Here is a 21,546-nt window from a genome sequence, read left to right on the forward strand (position 1 = left end):
CTGTAGCTACAGGGAAATCCTTTCTCAAATAAGTAAATTTTCACCAAACCATAACCGTTACCACAGTCAGTTGTTGAACATTTTTATTAAACTCAAGAGAAACTGCATTTACTACAGTTCCTCAGCAGTTCTCTCCCAGCTCTACCCCACACCCACCCCCAAGCCTCAGGCAAGCACAACTATTTTCTGTCTAGGTTTCCCTCTACTGGGCATTCTATGTGAATGGAATCATATATTTATGGCCTTCGTGGCTGGTGTCACTGACTTAGCAGAGTCTTGTTAAAGTTCATCCATTCTATAGCATCTTCATCTTTTTATGTCTGAACAGTGCACTTCCTGTTTTATAGCTGAATAACATTTAATATCCGTTGTATGGATAATACCACATTTTGTTTATCCACTTATTCACTGGTAAACATTTGTTTGTGTCCACTCATTGGCCCTTATCAGTAATGCAGTTGCAAATGTACATGCTTAAGATTTTCAGTAAACACACTTTATTTCTCTCACATATGTGCCTATGAGTATCACTGTGTTGTATGTATGACAGTGCGTTAAACCTTTTGAAGACCTACCAGACTGTTCCATAACAATAATACCTACTTGCATTCCTGCCAGCAGTGTGTAAGGGTTATAGCTCCCCCAACACTTGCTATTTATTATCAGTCTGTGTGTGTGTTATGTATGTGTTATGTATATATGTGGCTGTACACACACATGTACTATAGCATACCTGTGGAGGTCAAAGGACAACTTTCAGAAGACTGTTCTCTCCCTCCACCTTGTTTCTGTCAAGCTGTATACTCCAGGCTAGGTGTCTGTTCCAGGTCATGCGATCTCTGCCTCCAGCCTGCTGTAGCAGTGTAGAGATTACAGGTGCACCACCACCATCTGGCTTTATTACTTAGGTTCTCGGGATTGAACTCAAGCCACCAGGCTTGCCCAACAAGCACTTTTACCCACTGAGCCGTCTCACTGGCCTTGTCTTCTAGTATGGCTGTCAAGTGGGTATAAACAGACTCCCTTATTCTTGAAAGTGGTAAATGTAGCTTCCCTTGTTGTCTTATTGGGCTCATAGAGGTTTATTCATTTTATTGAACTTTTCAAAGAATCATTTTGGAGATTCACTGTTTTTCTTTTCTCTGCTTCCTATTATTGGTTTGTGTACCACTCTGTTATTTCCTTCTTATTTGAATCAGCTCTTAAGTGAAAGCTCTTAATCTTGGAAACTTCTTTGAGAAAGGTGGATTTTTGCTATAAATTTCTTGTTACACGCTTTTCTAACTGCATATCATTATTATATATTTTTATTTTCTTTCAGTTCCAAATACCCTCTAATTTCTTCCTTGATGTCTTCTGTGACTCAGTTTAATTAGCAGTGTGATAAAATATCCAGGAGCCAGGAATATATCTCAGTTGGTAGAGTGCTTGCCTAGCATGCATGAAGCCCCCAACATTGTGTAATCCAGGCTTGGCAGCACATGTCTATGATTCCAGTACTTGGGTGGTGGAGGCTGGAGAATCAGCAGTTTATGGTCATCCTCAACTATATAATGAGTTCTAGGCCAACCTAAGCTACATGAGACCCTATTTCAAAAAAAAAAATCTTGGAGATCTCCCAAATATCATTCTCTAGTTGATTTCTAATTTGATTCCATGCAGTCTAAGAACATATTTTGTATTATTTGAATAGATTCCATCAACTAGGCTCAGCATAGTAATGTTCTACGTGCTCTTAAGTAGAATGTGTAACCCACTCTTGTTTCCTAATATGCTCTATAACTGCCAGTAGGTTACGTTTGTTCACAGTATTGTTAAGCTTTTCTGTATTCATACAGATTCTCTGATTTCTTGTTTTGTCAATTATTGATGGAATAAATACAGCTCTTTTCTATTTGAATACTTTTCCTTTTTCATTTCTATCAGTTTTTGTTTCATGGTTTTTTTAAGATTGATTTTTATTATTTTTAATATGTGTATGCATGTGTGTCTGTGTGGGAGTATGTGCATATGAGTACAGTGCCCACAGAGGCCAGAAGGGGTTGTCAGGTTCCCTGGAGCTGGAGTTGTAGGTGGTTGAAAGCCACCTGACCTGAGTGCTGGGAACTGAACTTTTTTTCCTCTGCAAGAGCACCACTCTAAACCACTGAGCCTTTTCTCTAGCCCCCTGCTTCATGTTTTTTGAAACTTTTTTTGTTATTCTTTTATTTTGTGACCCACATTTTTAATTTTTTAAGTTGACACATATTTACACATTTTTGTGAGGTACAGTATATGCACTGAGCAGTGATCAATTCAGGATAGGTAGCATATCCCTTTCCTTGAGCTTTGATTGTGTCTTTCATTCTAATTCCTCTCTTCTAAACATCTTGAGGGGCTGGAGAAACGACTGAGTGGTTAAGAGCACTGGCTGCTCTTGCAAAGGACCCACATTGAGTTCCCAGCACCCACATGGCATCTAACAACCATCCCATAACTCCAGTTCCTAGGGATCTGACACCCTCTTCTGGTCTCCATGGGCATTACACACACACGGTGCACTTATATACATGCAGACAAAACACATTCACATAAAATGATAGATTCAAGAAAATTAAACATGAGATACATAATGCTTTTTTAAATGTTTTCTTTTTTTAGTGTACAAAATAATGGGTTTCATTGGAACATTTTGAAGCTTTGTTATTGTCATGAAAACACTTAGAATCATTAATTATCCTTTGTTGAGATGACCCTTTTGCCGTTATAAAACTCCCCATCTAATACCTGACGATATCTTTGCTATCAAATCTTTATTTTATATTAATATAACATTCTATCTCCAATATATTAGTGTCAGCTTAATATACCTTTTTCCATCCTTTCACTTTCAACTTATCTATATCTTTGTATTTAAAGTGCATTTCCTATGGGCAACATATGTAGTAGTTAGATCTTGGTGTTTTTTTTATCCAGTTTGACAGTCTGCCATGTCACTCCTGTGTTTGGATCAGGGATTAGCAGTCTACAGTCCACAGGCAAAGCAGTACCACTCACCTTTGCAAGTAAGGTTTTCTTGGAGTAGAGCCAAGCCTTTCCTTTATGTGTTGCCCTGGCTACTGTGACGCCACAGAGGCAACATTTGCTGACCTGCCATTTAAACTCTTTACATTTAATGTGATCAACCTGGTTAGATTTACCATTCCATGTGGCTGGCTGTCCTCCTTCTCTTTCCCCTTTTAAAACTGCTACCTCTGGGATTAATTGGGTGTCTTTCACTGGGTTTCATTTGTTAACCTCTGAGCTTTAACTCCTTTTGTCTTTGCTCTCAGAGCATTTGCAAAGTAATCACTGGAATTCTTTAGTTCTTGCTCTAGCTTCACCCCCTCCTGGAATGTTAGCTTTCTGACTTCTGATAGGTGGCGTGGGTATGCCATCGCTTTAGTGCCCTTGACGATTACGGAAAAGAAAGATGGTTTTGAGACTGTTTGCCTGTGTGAGTGGCCAAAATAGAGTTTTCTATTTGTGCTTTAGATTAGACCTGCAGTTTTGGAAATGTTAACCTATAAAATATGTTATGATTATTAATTCATCTTAATCATTTTTAAATTTTATTACATTTAGTGTGTGTGTGTGTGTGTGTGTGTGTGTGTGTGTGTGTGTGTGTGTTTGGGCACACATGCCAAATTCAGAGTACAGTTTGCAGGTATCAGTTCATTCCTTCCACCATGTGGGTCCCAGAGATTGAATTCAGGTTGTCAGGCTTAGTAGTGTCTCTGCCCACTGAGCCATCTTATCAGCTGTTGAATCACTTTGAAACAGTGATTATAAGATGTTCTAATGTCAAGGTCTGTCTCTCTACAGGCAACCATCAATATTGTTTTTGATCGAGTTGGGAAAACTGATCCTGTCACACGTGGCATTGAGATCACCGTGAATTACCTAGGAATCCAGTTTGATGTAAGAGTCAACCTAGATCCTGATTTGTTAATTTTCTGTTTCATCTAGACATAACTTGACATTCGGATTTTAATCCTGAACTTTAGGTCCTTTTGTTTTCCCACTGTGGATGTGTTGACAACTCACACGGTGGTAAAAGCAATTTCCCTTTCTTAGCATGAAGCCATAAATAATAATCAGTACTCACAGTTGTGGGTGCTGCCTATCCCTACAGTCCTCCCAGCCCGCCTGCAGCCAGCTACCACTTTGCCCATTTCTCCCCACCAATTATTCAGATCTTTTTCTCTGTGGTACTTAATGAGCTACTCAAAGATAAACTCACCTTTGATTCTCCTAGTAAAAGATTGATAGCCAATTAGTGTTCTGTGATAGAGCTGAAATGATTTCTGCTGTAAGAAATTATCTTTATCAATTCATTAAGATGTACCTTGGACTAAAGATAGCAAGTGTCACCTATGTACACAGTTAGGCTAGGTTCTTTTTTTAATTGTTTCTCCTTTTTTCATAAACACACTCTCTCAAGTTCAGGGTCCTTATTTGTAGAATAATATATTTTCCAGGTGACCAATAATTCAAGATGATTAACACTTTGATAATAAGAGTAGTGTCGCATTCTTCATCCTGAGGTGGCCCATTTAGCTTGCTCTGAGCCCAGACATGGTATGTACTGCCCTCAGTCTTCATCTTAGCACAGCATGCCGGTGATTTCAAGAGTGGGTGGGTAAAAGGAGAATGAGCCCGAGCAAGCTGAGCTGCAGTTCTGGAGAAACAGTCCCAACTGTACTTCTTTATCAAACAGGGTCCCAGTATATAGCACAGGTTGGCCTCAAACTCACACAATTCTCTTGATTCTACCTCCTTAGTATTGGGATTCCAAGGCACAAGCCACAGCACCCAGCGCAAGTATAGCTCTGCACACACACACACGCTGGTGCACGCACACATGTGGAGGCCAGAGGAAGATGTTGGGTGCCTTTCTCTTATCATTCTCCACCTTATTTTTTGAGACAGTAGTCTCTCACTGAAACTTGAACTTGCCTTTTCAGCCCAGTATCCACCCACGCTGGGGTTACCCAGGACCATGCCCAGCTTTTACGTGAGTGCTAGAGATTTGAACTCAGGCCCTCTTGCTTTTACAGCAAGTGCTCTTCCCACTGAGCCATCTTCTCTGCCCCTAAGTACACCCTTTTGATGATATGTTTGTAGTGTGTTCCATTTGCACAATATCTTTCCTTCAGGTCGTGTGGGATTTGTGTTCCATGTGCTTTGTTACTGGGGCCTATGTGGTTTCCTCATTTTAATTTTTTTACTGAGCTAAACTTTGAGAAATGCGCTTCCATGCCTGTGCTTCCCAAGGCTACTTACTTGTTGCTTACTTGTATCTGTCCATTTCTAATTCGTCAATTTCTCCCATTTTTCCTGATTCTGAATAACAAGCATTTTAGATGTTAACACCCCTGCCTCGGGTACTTTCCAAAAACAAATCAAGCACAGATCCAAGGTCCCAAAACTGTCCAGCCGTTCAGGAGAAGATAAAAAGTTTCATCTTGTGATTCAAGTGAAATTCAGTATTTCCTAGAACTTAGCCAAGAATGCCCATGTCGTCCTTTTATAAAAAGATCCTTGACGTTTTGTGTAGACAGTGATCTTTCACAGGTAGCATTAAAAGGAGCTTCTACTGGGTCACTTCCTTCTCATTCCTTCTCCGCCCTTAGCATAGAAACGTCATGTCATTAGCTGTGGCTTTTCTGATCATTGGTGTTCTCTCTCATTTCATTTGATCCTTAAGACTTGACTAAGGGACCCACTGTAGACTCTCTGTAGGTATTTACTTACCATTTCACTTGGGAAAAAAAAATCAAACAGAGGCCCAGTGGATCCCCTTCTCATAGCATAAATGAGCAGAGCTCACAATAGCCTTTAGGCTCTCTAAACAAATGGAGAAAACTGCTATTCCTCCTGTTCTGGTGGCAGGTGAAGTTCTGGTCTCAGCACATTTCCTTCATTCTGGTTGGAATCATTATTGTCACATCCATCAGAGGACTGCTGATCACGCTTACCAAGGTATGTCTCCTCGCAGGGTTTAAAGGGTCTTATTTAATCTCATGTGGCACCATGAAATAATGTTACCTAATTAAGATTCCTGACTTCTGAGATCTAAGCAAAAGCCTTAACAACTTAGAAGAGAGAAAAATTAAAGTATTAAAGTGCTCTGTAATTTGATGGTAATGTATGGCATCATACAGATAAGTTCAGAGCTGATAGAAAGAGGGAAGGGTTCTGTTCATTGATCTGCCACATCAGTGACTGAATTTGGCACATGGTGTTCAGCAGATACTTGGGATAAATGAGACATTTGAGGTTAGAGTAATTGAGAGTCATTTGTGAAGAAGATACACTAAGGGACATGAGGAGGCTGCATGGAAGCAGAAAGAGAGTTCTCTCTGGTATAAGGAGGGATTTCAAGATCCAAACACTGAATGAAAGAAAAGCAATTGTGAGGAAGAGGGTCTCCATTCTAGCAAACGTGTGAAGAGCTCAGGAGCCCATTTACAGTTGCGATGCTTGCAGGGCCTGGAGATGCTGTTGTAATGTTGTGTTATGATGCTAGAGTTGTGTGCATCACAGCTGTTGTAATGCTATATTATGATGCTAGGGTCATGTGCATCACAACTTCTGGAAGGAACCCTTGGTTAGGAAGTCACAGTAAAACCACTAGCTGCCTCAAGAAGGAACTTCAGTTTTTTAGCATCTATGTTTAAGTCCTTTTTGTATAGCCTTAACCTCTTAATTATTCTGTACAGGATTGTGGCATGGGAGATGATTCATTAATTGTGTAGCTTATAGTTCATAACACAGGAATCTAGCCATATTCATCTCTTTTCCCTTTTAGTTCTTTTATGCCATCTCCAGCAGTAAGTCCTCCAATGTCATCGTCCTGCTTTTAGCACAGATAATGGTAAGTTTGATGAGCTAGCTTCATGTCTTCAATTGTAAAATGCCAGAAATGTGATTGGGTAGGGGAGTGTTTGAGACAAGGTCTCATGTAGTGTCAAACTCATGGTTGGCCTTGACCTTTTTTTTTTAAGACAGGATCTCACTTTGTAGCCCTGACTGGCCTGGGACTATGTAGACCAACCTGGCCTCAGGCAGAGATCCACCTGCCTCTGCCTCCCAAGTATTGAGATTAAAAGTATGTACCACCGTGCCCAGCTTAGAAATGTGGGTTGTTTGGGGTTAAGATTTATTTTTTAATTGTGGGGGGAAGGAGGGGTAATGTGCATGTGAGTGCAAATACTCTCAGAGTCCAGAACAGGGTATAGGATCCCCTGGAGGTAGAGTTAAAGGCAGTTGTGAGCCACTGAATGTATGTGCTGGGAATCAAACTCAGGTTCCCATAAGAACAGTACACATTCTTAACTGCTAAACCACCTCTCCAGCCCAGAAATGTGTTTTAAATGATTTAAGCCAATGCCATGGTTCAGTGGCTAACATCACTTGCCTCCAATCCTGACAACCTGAGTTCAGTCCTCTGGACCCACATGGTAGGAGAGAACTCTGCTCTGACCTCCCCATGCACACTGTGGTAGGCTCGCACCCACAGACGTACATGCATAAATTAAAAATCGCGATTTGAAGATTGTTTTAGTAGTTCAGGTTTTCTCTGATCTTCCCCTCACTACACTCAAGAGGAACTTCTGAATTAATTGATGCTTGACTCTACAGGGCATGTACTTCGTCTCCTCTGTGCTACTGATCCGAATGAGCATGCCTCCAGAATACCGCACCATAATCACAGAAGTTCTAGGAGAACTTCAGTTCAACTTTTATCACCGTTGGTTCGATGTCATCTTCCTAGTCAGCGCCCTCTCCAGCATTTTGTTCCTCTACTTGGCTCACAAACAGGCACCAGAGAAGCATATGACTCTTTGAACTCAGCCCCACGACAGAATCTTAGGCGCCAATGGAGTCAAAAGAGGGGACTCGGGGCTAAACAATGAGATGTGGTGGCATATTCTACCTCCAGCACATGCCTACCTCCTGATCATAACAGCTTCTCGAGGGGAGAGGACTCTAGGCAGCACATAGTAGGGGGCATGCATGGATGCGAGGTGGTCCAAAGTCGGGAGGGAGGTGGGGCAGGGCATGAGGATACACTGGAGCTCTGGAGCAGATGTCTGGTAGCCAGACACATCTGAAGGTTTTGCTTTCCCTTGAGACCAACTTATTAAAAGCAGTTTGTAACACTTTGGCCTTGGTTCACTTAGCAGGCATTGCTTGTTATGCTTGTGTGACCTAATGTGAGACGGCATCCCTCCTTCCTTCCCTAACTCTACCCTATAAAAATAACCAAGAGGCTGTCTGTTCTTTTCTAAGAAAGGGATGGTGGGCAGCTGGAATCAGTTTCACTAAAAGCAACTGCCAATTTTTTGTTTGTATGTGTTTTGTTTGTGTGTGTCTTTTTGAGACAGGTTCTCTCTATAGCCCCAACCAGCCTGGAACTCTGTAGATCAGGCTGGCCTCGATCTCACACAGATCTGCCTGCCTCTGGTCTGCTGGTTTTTAATTTTCTTTTAAATGAGTATGAAGAGTGAATGCCTTCTGTTAACTGCATAGTGGAGTTTCTCGGGTTCCTTTCCGTCTGCCTCCATGCCGTGGAGTAAAACAGTGGATAGCTGTTAACTGGAACAAATCCTTTCCTGAAACATAAGCTCTTCATCTATAAATGGAGGATGTTAGAAAACTTCATTCAAATGCAATTTAAGAAAATTCTAAATTGTGTTGCCTGGAAGTCTTCTCTTATTACTAAGGTCATAGTCAATTTTATCCCATCCAGAGTTTCTGGAAGCAAATGAAAATTAAAGACTAAAATGTTTATGCCAGAGTGACCGCACCTGCTGCTCTTAGAGGACTCAAGTTCGGTTCCCAACACCTATGTCAGGTGGCTCAGAACCACCTGTAACTCCAACTCCAAGGGATCTGACCCTCTTCTGGTCTCTGCTGGCATACACACACATGAGTAAAAACAAATCTAAAACTATGTTTATACAGTGCTGTTCAGATTATATCAGCTAAGAGGAGCTGCAAGCAACTCAAAGCATTTTAAGGAAATTTATTTCAGCAGCCATAACATTGCTACAAAAGCACAACTGTAATAGGGTTGTCTGCTTCGAGACTTTCACTAGCAGCTCAGGTAGACAAGAATCATCCTCAGTGCTCAGGGAACCTTCGGAAGCAAGAGGTGTCATCAACAGATAATGGAAAGTGGAACTTTGGAAGATGCCACATAAGAACCTGGCTCCTGCCTTCCGTCTAAGTTGAGCATAAATAAGCCATCTACAAGAGCAGCCCCTAAGACAAAGACGACAGCAGACAGTCATGGGGACGAATGATTCCAGAGGAGTTGGAACAGCTCATGGGTGGTGACTCCTTCCTTGAATGTGTACTAGGAATCCTATTGGCCAGAGCCATCCTTGTTCTCCTCACATCTCTGTATCTTCAGAGCCAGAAGAGTTTGAGGTTGTGCTGTTGGCCTGTGCAAAAGAAAGCCAAGGATTTACACTGGCAGAGAGAGGGTGAACATCAGGAGAGGACGGTCTCATCTAGAGCTGCTGCATGGCCTACGTCAGGGAGTAAAGCCTCTCGCTTCTAGAAAACATGATCTGAAGTCTACACTTGATTCCCAGCTTACTATTCGATACATAAATTTATCAATGGCAACAGATAGATGAATATTTAACTTCTATAAGACACTGTAGTACTATAATTGACCTCATCAATCAGTGAAAGTAATATAATGAAAAAATATACTGAAACATAAGATTTTATTTTTATTTACACAGATGTCTGGGTAAGTATATGCCACATGTGTGCAGGTGCCCACAAAGGCCAGAAGAGGGTGTTAGATCCCCTGGAATGAGTTATAAGTCATTGTAAGCTGTCCCATGTGGGTTCTAGGAACTGAACTTGGGTCCTCTGACAGCAGTACATGCTCTTAACCACTGAACCATTTCTCCAGCCTTCTGTACTGAAACTTAACTAGAGCCGTCATAAATTTCCTTTATGAACTTGGATCGGTCAGTTCACTTTTTTTTTTTTTTGATCTTTTTGAGACAGGGTCTCCCTGTAGCACCAGCTGGCCTGGAACTCACTATGTAGACCAGGCTGGCCTTGAACTCAGAGATCTGCTTGCCTCTGCCTCCCAAGTGCTGGGACTAAAGGCATGCACCACCACACCCAGCAAGTCAGTTCACTTTTGAACTACAAGTTCATCTATGAAGAGAAATTTGACAGAATTGTAGCATCAGCCAATTCTTTAAAACCCTAACCATCTCCTTTTATTTTTTTTTAAGTCACTGTGAGCCAGATGCTGTTCAAAGAATTTCATTCAGGTAACAGTCCTACAGATAATCCTTGTTTTATTAGTAGGGAACCTAAGAACAGAACAAGTAAATCTCTTCACCCAACACTGGTGGCAGAACCAGAATCTGGACCCAAATGATAGAGTTGGGTTCTTTCACTGTCTCCATTAAGATTTTGATGAACTCAGCACTGGCTGCCCTTGCAGAGGACCTGGGTTCAGTTCCCAGCACCTACATGGCAGCAAACAACTAACTACAGTGCCAGGGCATCTAACGCCCTCTTTTGCCCTCCGCAGATACTGCACAACACAGGCGGGCAAAACACTAATTCACATGAAAAGAAGCTTGTCTTTGTATGATCTCTTCTCAATACATTAGTGACCTTTATGCTACCATTTTCTGAAGTTTTGGAAAATCTGGAGCACACAGATGTGGCTGACAGGAACTGTGCTGTCCTGTAGCGAGACACCACAAACAATGAATAACTTACCCGTTCTTTTGCAGTGCGTGAGTCATGCTCCGACTCTGCTGACATTTCTCCTTTGGAATCAGGACATGTGTCCAGGGGACTGGCCATGGAGGAAACGATCGGGATTTTCCTAGCTTGAAAGTAATCATAGGCCTCCCTTCCACAGACCAAGAGTGTGATGTTCTTCCTGCTGCTCTGGATTCTGCCCACCACTTTCTCATAGGGCTCATCTAGCACGTTCTCCCCATTCACTTCAATGATGATGTCCTCATTTTCCAGCCCAGCCTTATCAGCAGGGCCACCCTTCTGTACCTGTGAACAGAGGTTCTAAGCCATCTGAACGTGAGTCAGGGCTTGCCAGATAGTGTCCCTTCAGAACAGGAGGTTGAATTGATTCTTAACCATGTCATTATTTCTCCTTGAGCTACAGAAGCTAAAATTCTTCTAATATGACTTAAGAAAGCTACATTTTCTGTTCTCAAATTAGTAATGTTCCAAACTAGTTGAATATCGTCGTGTACATCTTCTGCCCTGAAGGCATTAGATTTCATAGATTCCCGTCCTAGGATCCCAGCTTGAGAGTCCCTACAGGGTAGGGACTTGAAGTCCCTACAGGGTAAGGACACTGTGACAAATGCAAAGAAACAATCAATAGTGTAACTGCCAAGTAGAGTCAAGCCAACTCATGGTTTGATTTGATGGCTGAGTTGGATGGACTGCTGGAACCAGGTTACCATACCTGTTTGGCAAAGGAGCCTGGCTGACCCCGAATCGCATTTAAGTGAAAACCGTAGCCATCTTCCCCTTTTACCAGCCTGCAGAGTTTAGGCTTATGATCCACCACTTCCTCGGTAGTATCTGAACTTGAGATGCCCAGGACAGGAACAGGAGCTGGAGCCTCCCTGACAGATCCATTAGGCAGTTCTTGACTTTGACAGTAGAGAAGTGGAGAAAAACGAGCCTTTTGAAAATAAAGGGAAAAAATACAAGTACGAATAATTATACTTTATTAAACGTGAAGTTTTAATACCCAGAGTGTGGTGACTGTTCCGCTCCTCCTCAATTGTAGGTTATAAAGCTCTACTACTCCAACCTGGTCTACATAGTGAATTCCAGGCCAGCCAGGGCTACATAGTGAAACCCTGTCTCAAAATAAGCTTTAAAAATAAATAAAATGAAAGTAGTATAGAGTTCTATACCAGGATCCAGAAGGATGTCTAACAGAATTGCTAGTTTGACTCCATGATAGGAAGTACTGAGCACTTGGTCTGCAGCCTCCCTTGAGACAAATCCGAGGAGCTAGCCCAACATCTCAGGCAAGTAGATTGTGCTTCCCCTCCCCTTCAGCAAGATGGTCTTCAGAGCCCCTTAAACACATTAAGGAAATTTAAGACATGTTTTATCACTAACTGAAGACTCAAAAACATCAGAAAAGAAAAATTCCTACACACCAGAAATGAGAGATGTGGATACACACAGTAGCAAGTTGATTCCAGCCCCTGACGACTTGCCATCTCCCAGTGCTGGGATCTCATGCTCAGCTTAATTTACCTTTGTACTGGTTAGCTGATACTTCCCCCATGCTAAGCTTATCTTTAAATACTTCTAGTCCATCTCACTCCCAACCATTGAAGAAAGCATAGTGGTCTTGAATACAAAACAGGAAATGTAACTGATTTTTTTTTGTTCTTATGCATGTGTATGTTTGTGTCTGTGTTGATACTGGTGTGTGCATGTGGAGACCAGAGGACAGCCTCAGAAGTCAGCCTCAGGAATGCTGTCCATGTCTTTTGAGACATGGTCTCTCAATGGCCTGGAGCTCACCAAGTAAGTTTAGGCTGGCTGGCCAGTGAGCCCCAGGGATCTGCCTTTCTCTGCCTGCCCACCACTGGGGCTACAAGTACATGCCACCACACCTAGCATTTCAACATGGTCCTAGGGATCAATTCAGGTCATCGGGTTCTCATGCTTGTGAGGCAAACACTCTACCAACTGAGCTATCGCCCCATCCCTAATTTTTTAAATAAAGTTAAGACCTTAGCTGGCTGAGGATTTTGAGTTAGGGGGCTACATTTAGGTGTAGTATCAATCTGGATCGGCAGTTAAATTGAGGTCAACAGGTGTCCAGGACATTTGTTAGGCAATGCAGAGATCAAGTGATGGCGAACACCGTGTGTGCCACCTCAAACGACACTGCAGCAGCTTAGCTAAAATTAGATTTGGGGTCCTCTGATTGGAGTCTGTCTTACTAACCACAAGACCACATCACTTTCCTTTCTGAGAGTAGCAGCAGCACAAAACATCCAAACTACTGTGCAGTTCAGTCAACTGCTGCGCTTTCAGAGATGCTTATGAATGTTCCACACTGGAGGCTCTTGAAAATGTCCTCAGAGTGGTTCACTTCTCTACCCAGAAGGCATATCAGCTGTGTTGGACACTAGCAGCTTCTCTCGAGGCAAAGCCCACTGCCATTAAAGTTGACGCAGTGAGGTTTTTATTCATTCTTTTGAATGTTTGTAACCTAGTAAGTGTCGGGAGCTGTTAAAGATGCTTGATTCATTCACTGATCCGCATCATGCCATCCTACACAGCCTACTTTGGAAAGTGGGGCAGGCGCCCCTCTCACATTAACAAAACCAGAAAAATTATAGTTACAACATTCTGTGAGCATTTCGTCATGTTTCAAGGGATTGAGGAAATGCCAGAGTCAGAGTCTACAAGAACAAAAGCAGGGGCTTTCAGAAAGCGAAGGAAAAAGGAAAGCCAGTGTTGCAGAAATCACGTGTCCCGTTTCCAGCAGTAAATGTTCTTAAGCCAAAAATAGCTCCCCATATCATCTGCTCCTTACAGGCAATAGTGTTTCTAATAATTCTTGTCTTTCAAAAAGTGAGGAGGTTTATTTGAAACGGACAACTGTCTGCCAGCTTTTCCAATTCTTAAGGATGCCCTTCTCACCTTGGAAGTTACTCTGCTTCAAGCGAAACCCTCAGTGCCTTCCAGAACCCCTTCCACTGCTTACCTTTTTTTCACAGGCCTGTATCAAAGTGGGATTCTCAGAACCAAACACAATATTAATTCAACAAATGGTCGGGGGGCGGGATACCAATGTGCTCTAAATGCTAATGTAATCTCACTACCCTTCACACCATTCTAACTACCAAGGAAAGTGAGGCACAGAGAAGATAACTTCACCGGGATTCTGTTACTAATCATTCCAAGGTTGGTATGACCAACTCAATACCGTAATGTGATTACTTCTAGAAGCCAGTTAATGTGACCTTCCATCACCTCTTTTGGGTGGGGGCAGCTTTATGGAGTATCAGATCTGTTCAACATTTCATATTTATACAGTTACTTTCAAATTAGCTTAGTACTTTAAATCATTCCTACTTAAGCTTACTAGTTTTTATTCTTTCTATCCCGATTAGATATTTGTGAGTGTGCACATGTGCATACATTCATGTGTGTGCAAGTCCACTTGTGTGCATGTGTGCAGAGGAAAACCTTGGATGACATCCCTCATGAGCTGTCCACCTTGCCTTTTTTGGGTCTCTCATTGGCCTGGAGCTCCCATCAGGCTAGGCTAATTGGCCAGCAAACCCTGGGGATTCTCCCCAGCACTGGGACCACAAGCTTGCACCACCATACCTGGCTTTTTACAAGGGGATCAAACTCAGATCTCCATGCTTGCCTTGGCAAGTACCTTACTGACTGAGCTATCTCCCTCGGCCCTGGATATTTTGAATGTTGGTTACATCCTCCTGTCAATTACCCATCATTCCTTTAAATCCTAGGAAAATACATTAAATTTGCATTCCATGTCTCAATCCAAATTTAATAAACTAAGATAGGAACAAGTTCGAGTTGGTGGTGTTCCAGTGTCAAAGATTCTCTAGTTATGGCTGTTAAACTACCTAAAATTCCATTTTTTTCTACCTAATTCATTAACCTCATTGACCAAAATTATCTAGGAAAGATCTAATCAAAATGTGTGAGAACATGTGTGGTCTGATGAATTGAGTCCAAGAGCTTGGGTTCAAATACTGACTTCAGTCTCCCCTAAGCAAGGCAGCCTCAGCAAATCACGTAGTCTCTAAGCTTCCACTTGCTAATCTGTAAAAAGGGGCCAGTGTCCCCACCCACACTACACCTCCCTCTGTAGCAAGTACCTTGAGATGCTTGTCAATGAACATCACACACAGGAGAACCATTATCTTATTCATCCCTATCACCAACATCTAGCAAAGCAGATGGTACTTAGGCCCCCAGATATCTGTTGAGCTGGACTGAATCTCAATTCTTGTGATAAAATATAAAATCTTAATATTGGGACTGAAGGGATGGGTCAGTGGCTAAGAGCACATACTGCTCTTGCAGAGGCCCTGAGTTCAATTCCCACCACCCACATTGGGCAGTTCACAACTATCTGCAACTCCAACACCAACATCCAGGAAACGCAACACCCTCTTCTGGCCTCCATGGGCATTGCACACACATGGTACACTTACACACATGCAGGCAAAACACTCATACACATAAAATTTAATTTTCTTAAACTAAAATCTTTTCTAAAAACTTAACACATGGCAGCTGATATGGTTAAGAGGAAATATGGTTACTTTGATACAATTCAATCTTGGTGAGTCTACTGTATTTTTATTAAGGACAACAAACTTTAATAATCTTCTAGACTTTTACACAATTTATGGAATTTGCTGATCAACAATTTAAAATTCACTTATCAGGGCTGGAAAAAATGGCTCAACAGTTAGGAGTGCTTACTGCTCTTGCACAGGACCATAGTTGGGTCCCCAGCCACATTGGGTGGCTCACAGCAACTTAACTCCAGCTCCAGAGGAACTGATGCCCTCTTCTGGCCTCTGTGGGCAACAACATGCATGTGCATATACACACAGGGAGACTCATACATATATACATAAATCTAAATTTTAATTAAAATTAAATCCATCTATCCTCTACATAGAGAAACTATGACCACCTCTGTCTAGTTCCCACCTCCTGTTCTCCATAGCTTATTACAAATTTTCTCAAAGCCTTTAGTCCAGGAATTTAAAAACTCAATTACCATTTTCCTATCACTACTGATTTGAGCCATCATTTGACTTTAATGATTATGCCCCTTCTAGGCTGAAAAACAAAGCAGTAGCTCAGCCCAGAGTTTGAGGGCATGAGTGAATGAATGAGCAGCCTTAATATATGAAGCTATGCATTATTTGTATCACTTACCAGTCTGTATATGTTATCTGTCTCTTTGTCTACCACCAACAGTGTAGTCTGGTCACCACCCTTTTTAATCATTTCCACCACGCTGTCATGATCAAGGGTTTCCACAGACTCGCCATTAACAGCAACTACCAAATCGTCGTTCTTCAAGCCAGCTGCCTCTGCTGGGCTTCCGGATTCTATGTCCTTGATTGTTTGACCTACCCTCCCCCCAGAAAGAAAATTACCAGGAAAGCCTCCAAACATATAAACTCTGAAATTTCTGCTGGTGTTCAAGGCCCCAAGGAAATAGCCTAGAGTACAACTACTCCCCCCTCCCACTGCATCCCGGGAGCCTACAAAACACCCTCTCTAGACTGTTCCAGCCACTAACAATCAAAGGGTCTTAAGAGATTGAGAACCATTTCTTTGTCAAAAGTAAATGTAAGGCACTTTTAGTAAAATAAGCTAAGCATTTAAGGGTCAGCAAGTTTCTAGGAAATCAGTGGACATAGCAGCTAAGCCATAAAAGGGAAAGGGCCAGTACTAGGGTCATGGAAGTGGGAAGATCTCAAATTCAAGGTTGGTCTCACCAAACAGTGAGACCCTGCCTCAAAAGGCAAGAACAGGAGACAGAACACAATGAAAGGCTGTATATCTTTGGAAACCATGCTGGCCATTTTAGCAGTGTTTCTAGACTTGGGGGTCATGTCCTGTGCCCCAACAAGCTAGGCTTGGCCACCTATCCTTCCATAAGCCAATTAAGACAGCCAAATTAATTGTGAAAAGTAGAAAAAGGAGATTGAGTCAACGTGGCCACAACGGTAAGAGGAACAAAAGAGATCCAGTGCCCCCCCTCAAGTCTATCTTCAGGTCCTGCCCACCACTGACCCATTATTTCCTCTCCTGTAAAGTGATCTCATAAGTTACAACTCTCTTCCTAGGAGAAAAGTTTCCCTTCTGGCTGGCCCAGTCTTTAGACTTTCTCTTCTCCTAGCATGAGATTCTTGGGGAAATTCTAGTTTCTTGACGTTCATTGTTTCAATGTGAGGGACACAAATCTCTCTTAAACATCTTCATCCCTGACAGACTGGTTACAGTAGTAACTGGGCATATTAGATTGCAAATGTATTTTTGGGCCTTAACAGTGTCTTTAGCTTTTCTGACAGGCTGTCTTCATCAGATGCTTCCAGATCTCTCATAGTTTTGTTTTGTTTTCTGTTCCTTACTATTATTAACAAACACCGGTTTCACTCTTCTAGCTAGTTGCTATGTACCTGCAACAAGGGATTCAGATTCTCCCAAATGTAATAGATTCAAACTCAAAGTCATCTCTACCCATTCCCCATCCCAAAGCACTGCATCTTGGTCACCTGTCAGTAGAGCATCATCCCCCCTAGTCACCAAAACATAGCAATTGATTCTTCTGTATCCATGTCCCATAGCTGGTCAGTTGTCATGTCTTTCAATGTTACCTTTATACTTTGTTCTTTTCCAGACCTAGTCTATCCTGAATGCAGTGTATGCTGGGTTCTGCCTAGAATCCTGCCTACACTACCTTAGAAACTGCTCGCCCAGTACCCCCGTCTTTCCCCTATGATCTCTTTCAGGTCCATCTAGATGCATGTCTGCTAAGCCACTCCCAGTGATTTGCAACAAGTGTGGACTTTGGAACTAACCAGCTCTGCATTTGATCCCAGCTATAAGCCAGTTAAACTTACACAATTACTGCATCTTCTTTAAGCTCCCAATTTCAGCAATTCTTGCAGAATTGTTAGGAGTAACTGAGATCAGCAGAGCCTCCAAGGTATCAGAGGCTTAACATTTTTCTTCACCCTCACATTGCTCAAGAGGCTTTTCTCTATTGACTACAGGACCAAGTCCGAGCTCCACCTGTCAGAGGTCCCTCCTCATCCCTCCACCCTGCAGTTCTCACTTGGATTCTTACATGCCAGATGCCAAACTGTACCCATGTCTCCTCGCTTTGTTCACATGACTCCTATGTTCCTGAGATGACCTCCCTTAGCACTTGTTCCATACACTTTTCCAAATTCTAGACATTCTATAAAGCTTAAGGTCAAGTGCCAACTCCCTATGTGTTCATCTGGTTCCTTCTGAGTAAGGAAAGCTTGCTCTGACCTTGGAGTATCAGCACTATCTGCCCCTTTACTAAGGTATTTATCATTATCGTTGATCAATCTCTGTATCTTATTTCTTCTGGATAATTTGATGGATTCATTGATACCTTAAAGGTATGGAGGGTGTTTTGTATAATGTGAACAAGTTGATGAGTTAATATAAGCAAACAATGTGTGAATAACATTGTGTGGGACCTGAACTGACAGTCTTTTATGTCATCTGTACCCCTTGGAGACCTTTAGTTCTCCTGTTGAGTTACAAGGAAGCAGAAAGATTCCTGGTTCTGTTCGAGTCCCAGATCCTGACCTGCACCTTTGCCTTGGACCCAGTGGTGTGCTGCAGCTGCTCACATGGGTTCACAACTGCCAGTTCTAGGCAACTGTCCAGTTTTATGTTCAAGGTCATTGTATTGGCTAGCTTGAAGTCAGGATATTAACACCACAAAAAAAAAATCAGCAAATGTTTCAAATTCTGATTTTTTTCAGAGAGGTGATTTACTAGCATATGTCTGCCCAGATCCTAAATTCTGCCTAAACATTCAACTATGGAGCCTGGACCTCCAACATCAGGCCTGGGCACTGATCCAGCTCTGCTTCCTAGTTCCCTACTCGTCCCTCCTGTGTCAGGAGTGGAGGTGGCTTGATGGAACTCTGGAGTCGGACTGGGATGCAGGACTCACGGCTTTCCTGCTGTGCTGGTAGCTCACCTCTCTGTTCAGAGCCTGCCCTCAGATAGAAGCCATAGCCATTGCTTCCCTTCTTTATGGTCACCACCCGGGGCTGGTGGGGCAGCAGTTTCAGACTGGCTGTTTCCCTCTTGAACTGTATCTTCTGTTCGTTGTAGCGCTTGTCAGTTTCTTTGTCCACAAGGAGGAACATGAGGCTGCTTCCTGACTTCTTTACCTGCAGCAACATACACAGATGAGGAGCAGAAGCAACCTCCACAGAGGACGCTAGAGTTTAGCAAAGGCTGCTGTATAGAGGCTTACAGTCTATTCAGCAGGAAGCCATGGATACCTGGCCTGAGTGTAAGGCCTTTCTACAGCCTAAGTGACATCACTCTATCTCTACTTTTATAGGAAAGCATCTGACTTCCCCCACACAGATGCTAACTGAACTCAAGTGGGAGCAGGAATCCACAGAACCCAGAAAGGCATGCAGGTGAATGCCATTGTGCGATTTCAGAAAAGAGTGCAGGTCCACTTTGGAAAATCATTCCATGAAGAAAAGAGATCGATTTAAAGGTTCCAGCTGACTCAAAGGACAGCCTCAGGGGTCAGTGTACTGAATGCCTTCTGATATCCCTCCCCCCAACCCACAATTCCCCACTGGGTTGTTACCTGTAGCTGTCCTCAGTTTGGAAACACTTAATAGAGACCAGAAATTATTCATGAGTTTTGGATTACATACTGTTTTGAGAGGAGTGATGACATTGCTTGCCATCCCACACAACCATCCCAGGAGGTGAGATGCGCCTCTATCTAGGACATCCATTTTTGTGTACTACACTTACCACTCACAGTAACTAACCATCTGCAAATGGCAAAGGGTACTAAGTAAGCCCTATTTACACTGTTGTTTCTTCCCCATACGCATCTATGATACAGTTTAGTTCACAAGTTAGACACAGTGAGGGACTAAATAAAGAAGGTGATTTTAACAATATACTGTAGTAGTCGTTATTTAAAACTTAGGAAGTGCCAGGCAGTAGCACACACCTTTAATCCCAGCACTCACAGGGCACAGGCAAGTAGATCTCTGAGTTCAAGGCCAGTCTGGTCTACATAGTGAGTTCCAGACCAGCTGGGGCTACGGGGAGACCCTGTCTCAAAAGAAAAAAAAAAAAAGACCAAAAAAAAAAACAAAAACAAAAAAAAAAAAACAAACTTATAGAATTTTCCATTTATTTCTTTCAGACTGGGATTAAATACAGGTAACTAAAGTTGCAGAAAGTGAAACTGATAGGGGAAGGGGCACTACCATACAAATAAGATCCAAAAGATCAGGTGAATGGTCCTTTCAAGCTCTAGATGGAACATCAGCAAAGGCTACATTCCAGAACCAGTGAGGCCCTGCCTCACCACAGTGACATGTGCACCTTCATATATAAAGACGCAACAAACTAGATGGACATTCCTCTCACTGCACACTCACCCACAGCCCATCACCCACAACCCATCGCCCACAACCCATTGCCCACAACCCATCACCCACATTGGATTAAGAAACAAAACCCATCTTTTTGTTGTCTGCAAGAAACTCATCTCACTTTCAAGGACAGACACTATCTCAAAGTGAAAGGATAGAAAAAATATACCAAGTAAATGGCACTAAGAAAAAAGCAGGCATAGCATTGATAATATCTGAAAAATAGACTTTAAACTAAAACTAATCAGAAGAGACAAAGAGGGCCACTTCATTCTGATCAAAGGAACAATGAATCAAGAAGATATTACAATCATGAACATATATTCACCAAACTCTGGTGCGCCCAACTTCATCAAAACAATACCTCCATTAGACAGGTCAACTGGACAAAGAATAAACAGAGAGACGTCTGAACTAAACAATACCACACATCAAGTGGACCTAACAGACATCTTCTGAATATTCCACCCAAGCACCAAAGAATATTCTTTCTTTTCAGCGCCCCATGGAACTTTCTCCAAAATTGATCAAATACTGAGGTACAAAACAAACCTCAACAAACACAAAAAAATTGAAATAATTCCATGTATTGTATCAGACCACAATGTAATAAAGCTTAAAGTCAACACCAGAAGAAGCCCTAGTCACTACAGGAACTCATGGAGATTAAACAACACACTCCTGAATGATGGCTGGGTCAAAAGAGAAATTAAGAAATAAAAGTATTCCTGGAATTAAATGAAAAGGACAATACAACACAACAAAACCTCTGGGACACGCTGAAAGCCGTTCTTAGAGGGAAGTTTATAGCTCTAAGTGCCTACATCAAAAAAACGGAAAGAACACAAATAAATGACTTAACACTGCAACTCAATACACTTGAAAAGCAACAGCAAACAAAACACAAACCCTGCAGACAAGAAGAAATAACAAAAATCAGGGCAGAAATCAATGAAATTGAAGCAAAGAAAACAATACAAATAATCAATAATTCCAAGAGCTGATTCTTTGAAAACAAAAACAAGATTGACAGACCGCTAGCCTAGTTAACCAAAAGAAAGAAAGAGCATTCCAAATCAACAAAATCAGAGATGAAAGGGGAAATATCACAACAGACACCAAAAAGATCCGGAACATTAAATGTGAATACTTTAATGTACTAAGTTGGAAAACCTAAAAGGAATAGACAGATATCTAAAACAAAACCGAAAAGAGATAAACAGCTTAAACAGACCCATAACACATAAGGAAATTGAAACAGTAATAC

The 21,546-nt window shown here is 42.1% G+C and overlaps 2 protein-coding genes across 5 annotated transcripts in view; one reads left to right on the forward strand and one right to left on the reverse strand.

The window, feature by feature from the left end:
• The window catches only part of LOC103729502 (Golgi pH regulator), a 42,833-nt gene extending 34,647 nt beyond the window's left edge, over positions 1–8,186 (forward strand). For all 3 annotated transcript variants that reach the window (XM_008827576.3, XM_029560872.1, XM_029560871.1), the window contains 4 exons: positions 3,844–3,939; positions 5,914–6,003; positions 6,833–6,898; positions 7,666–8,186. In XM_008827576.3, coding sequence (XP_008825798.1) covers positions 3,844–3,939; positions 5,914–6,003; positions 6,833–6,898; positions 7,666–7,872 — 459 coding nt within the window. In that variant the 3' untranslated portion in view covers positions 7,873–8,186. The remainder of the gene's footprint in view (positions 1–3,843; positions 3,940–5,913; positions 6,004–6,832; positions 6,899–7,665) is intronic.
• Positions 8,187–9,032: 846 nt separating this feature from the next.
• Pdzk1 (PDZ domain containing 1) overlaps positions 9,033–21,546 on the reverse strand; it is a 35,857-nt gene continuing 23,343 nt past the window's right edge. For both annotated transcript variants that reach the window (XM_029560870.1, XM_008827577.3), the window contains 5 exons: positions 18,839–19,034; positions 16,018–16,214; positions 11,510–11,731; positions 10,792–11,082; positions 9,033–9,473 (listed from right to left, as the gene is read on the reverse strand). In XM_029560870.1, the coding sequence (XP_029416730.1) occupies positions 9,423–9,473; positions 10,792–11,082; positions 11,510–11,731; positions 16,018–16,214; positions 18,839–19,034 (957 nt within the window). In that variant the 3' untranslated portion in view covers positions 9,033–9,422. The remainder of the gene's footprint in view (positions 9,474–10,791; positions 11,083–11,509; positions 11,732–16,017; positions 16,215–18,838; positions 19,035–21,546) is intronic.

The sequence above is a fragment of the Nannospalax galili genome, unplaced genomic scaffold, assembly GCF_000622305.1.
Source record: "Nannospalax galili isolate Female #2095 unplaced genomic scaffold, S.galili_v1.0 scaffold693, whole genome shotgun sequence".
NCBI lineage: Eukaryota > Metazoa > Chordata > Mammalia > Rodentia > Spalacidae > Nannospalax > Nannospalax galili.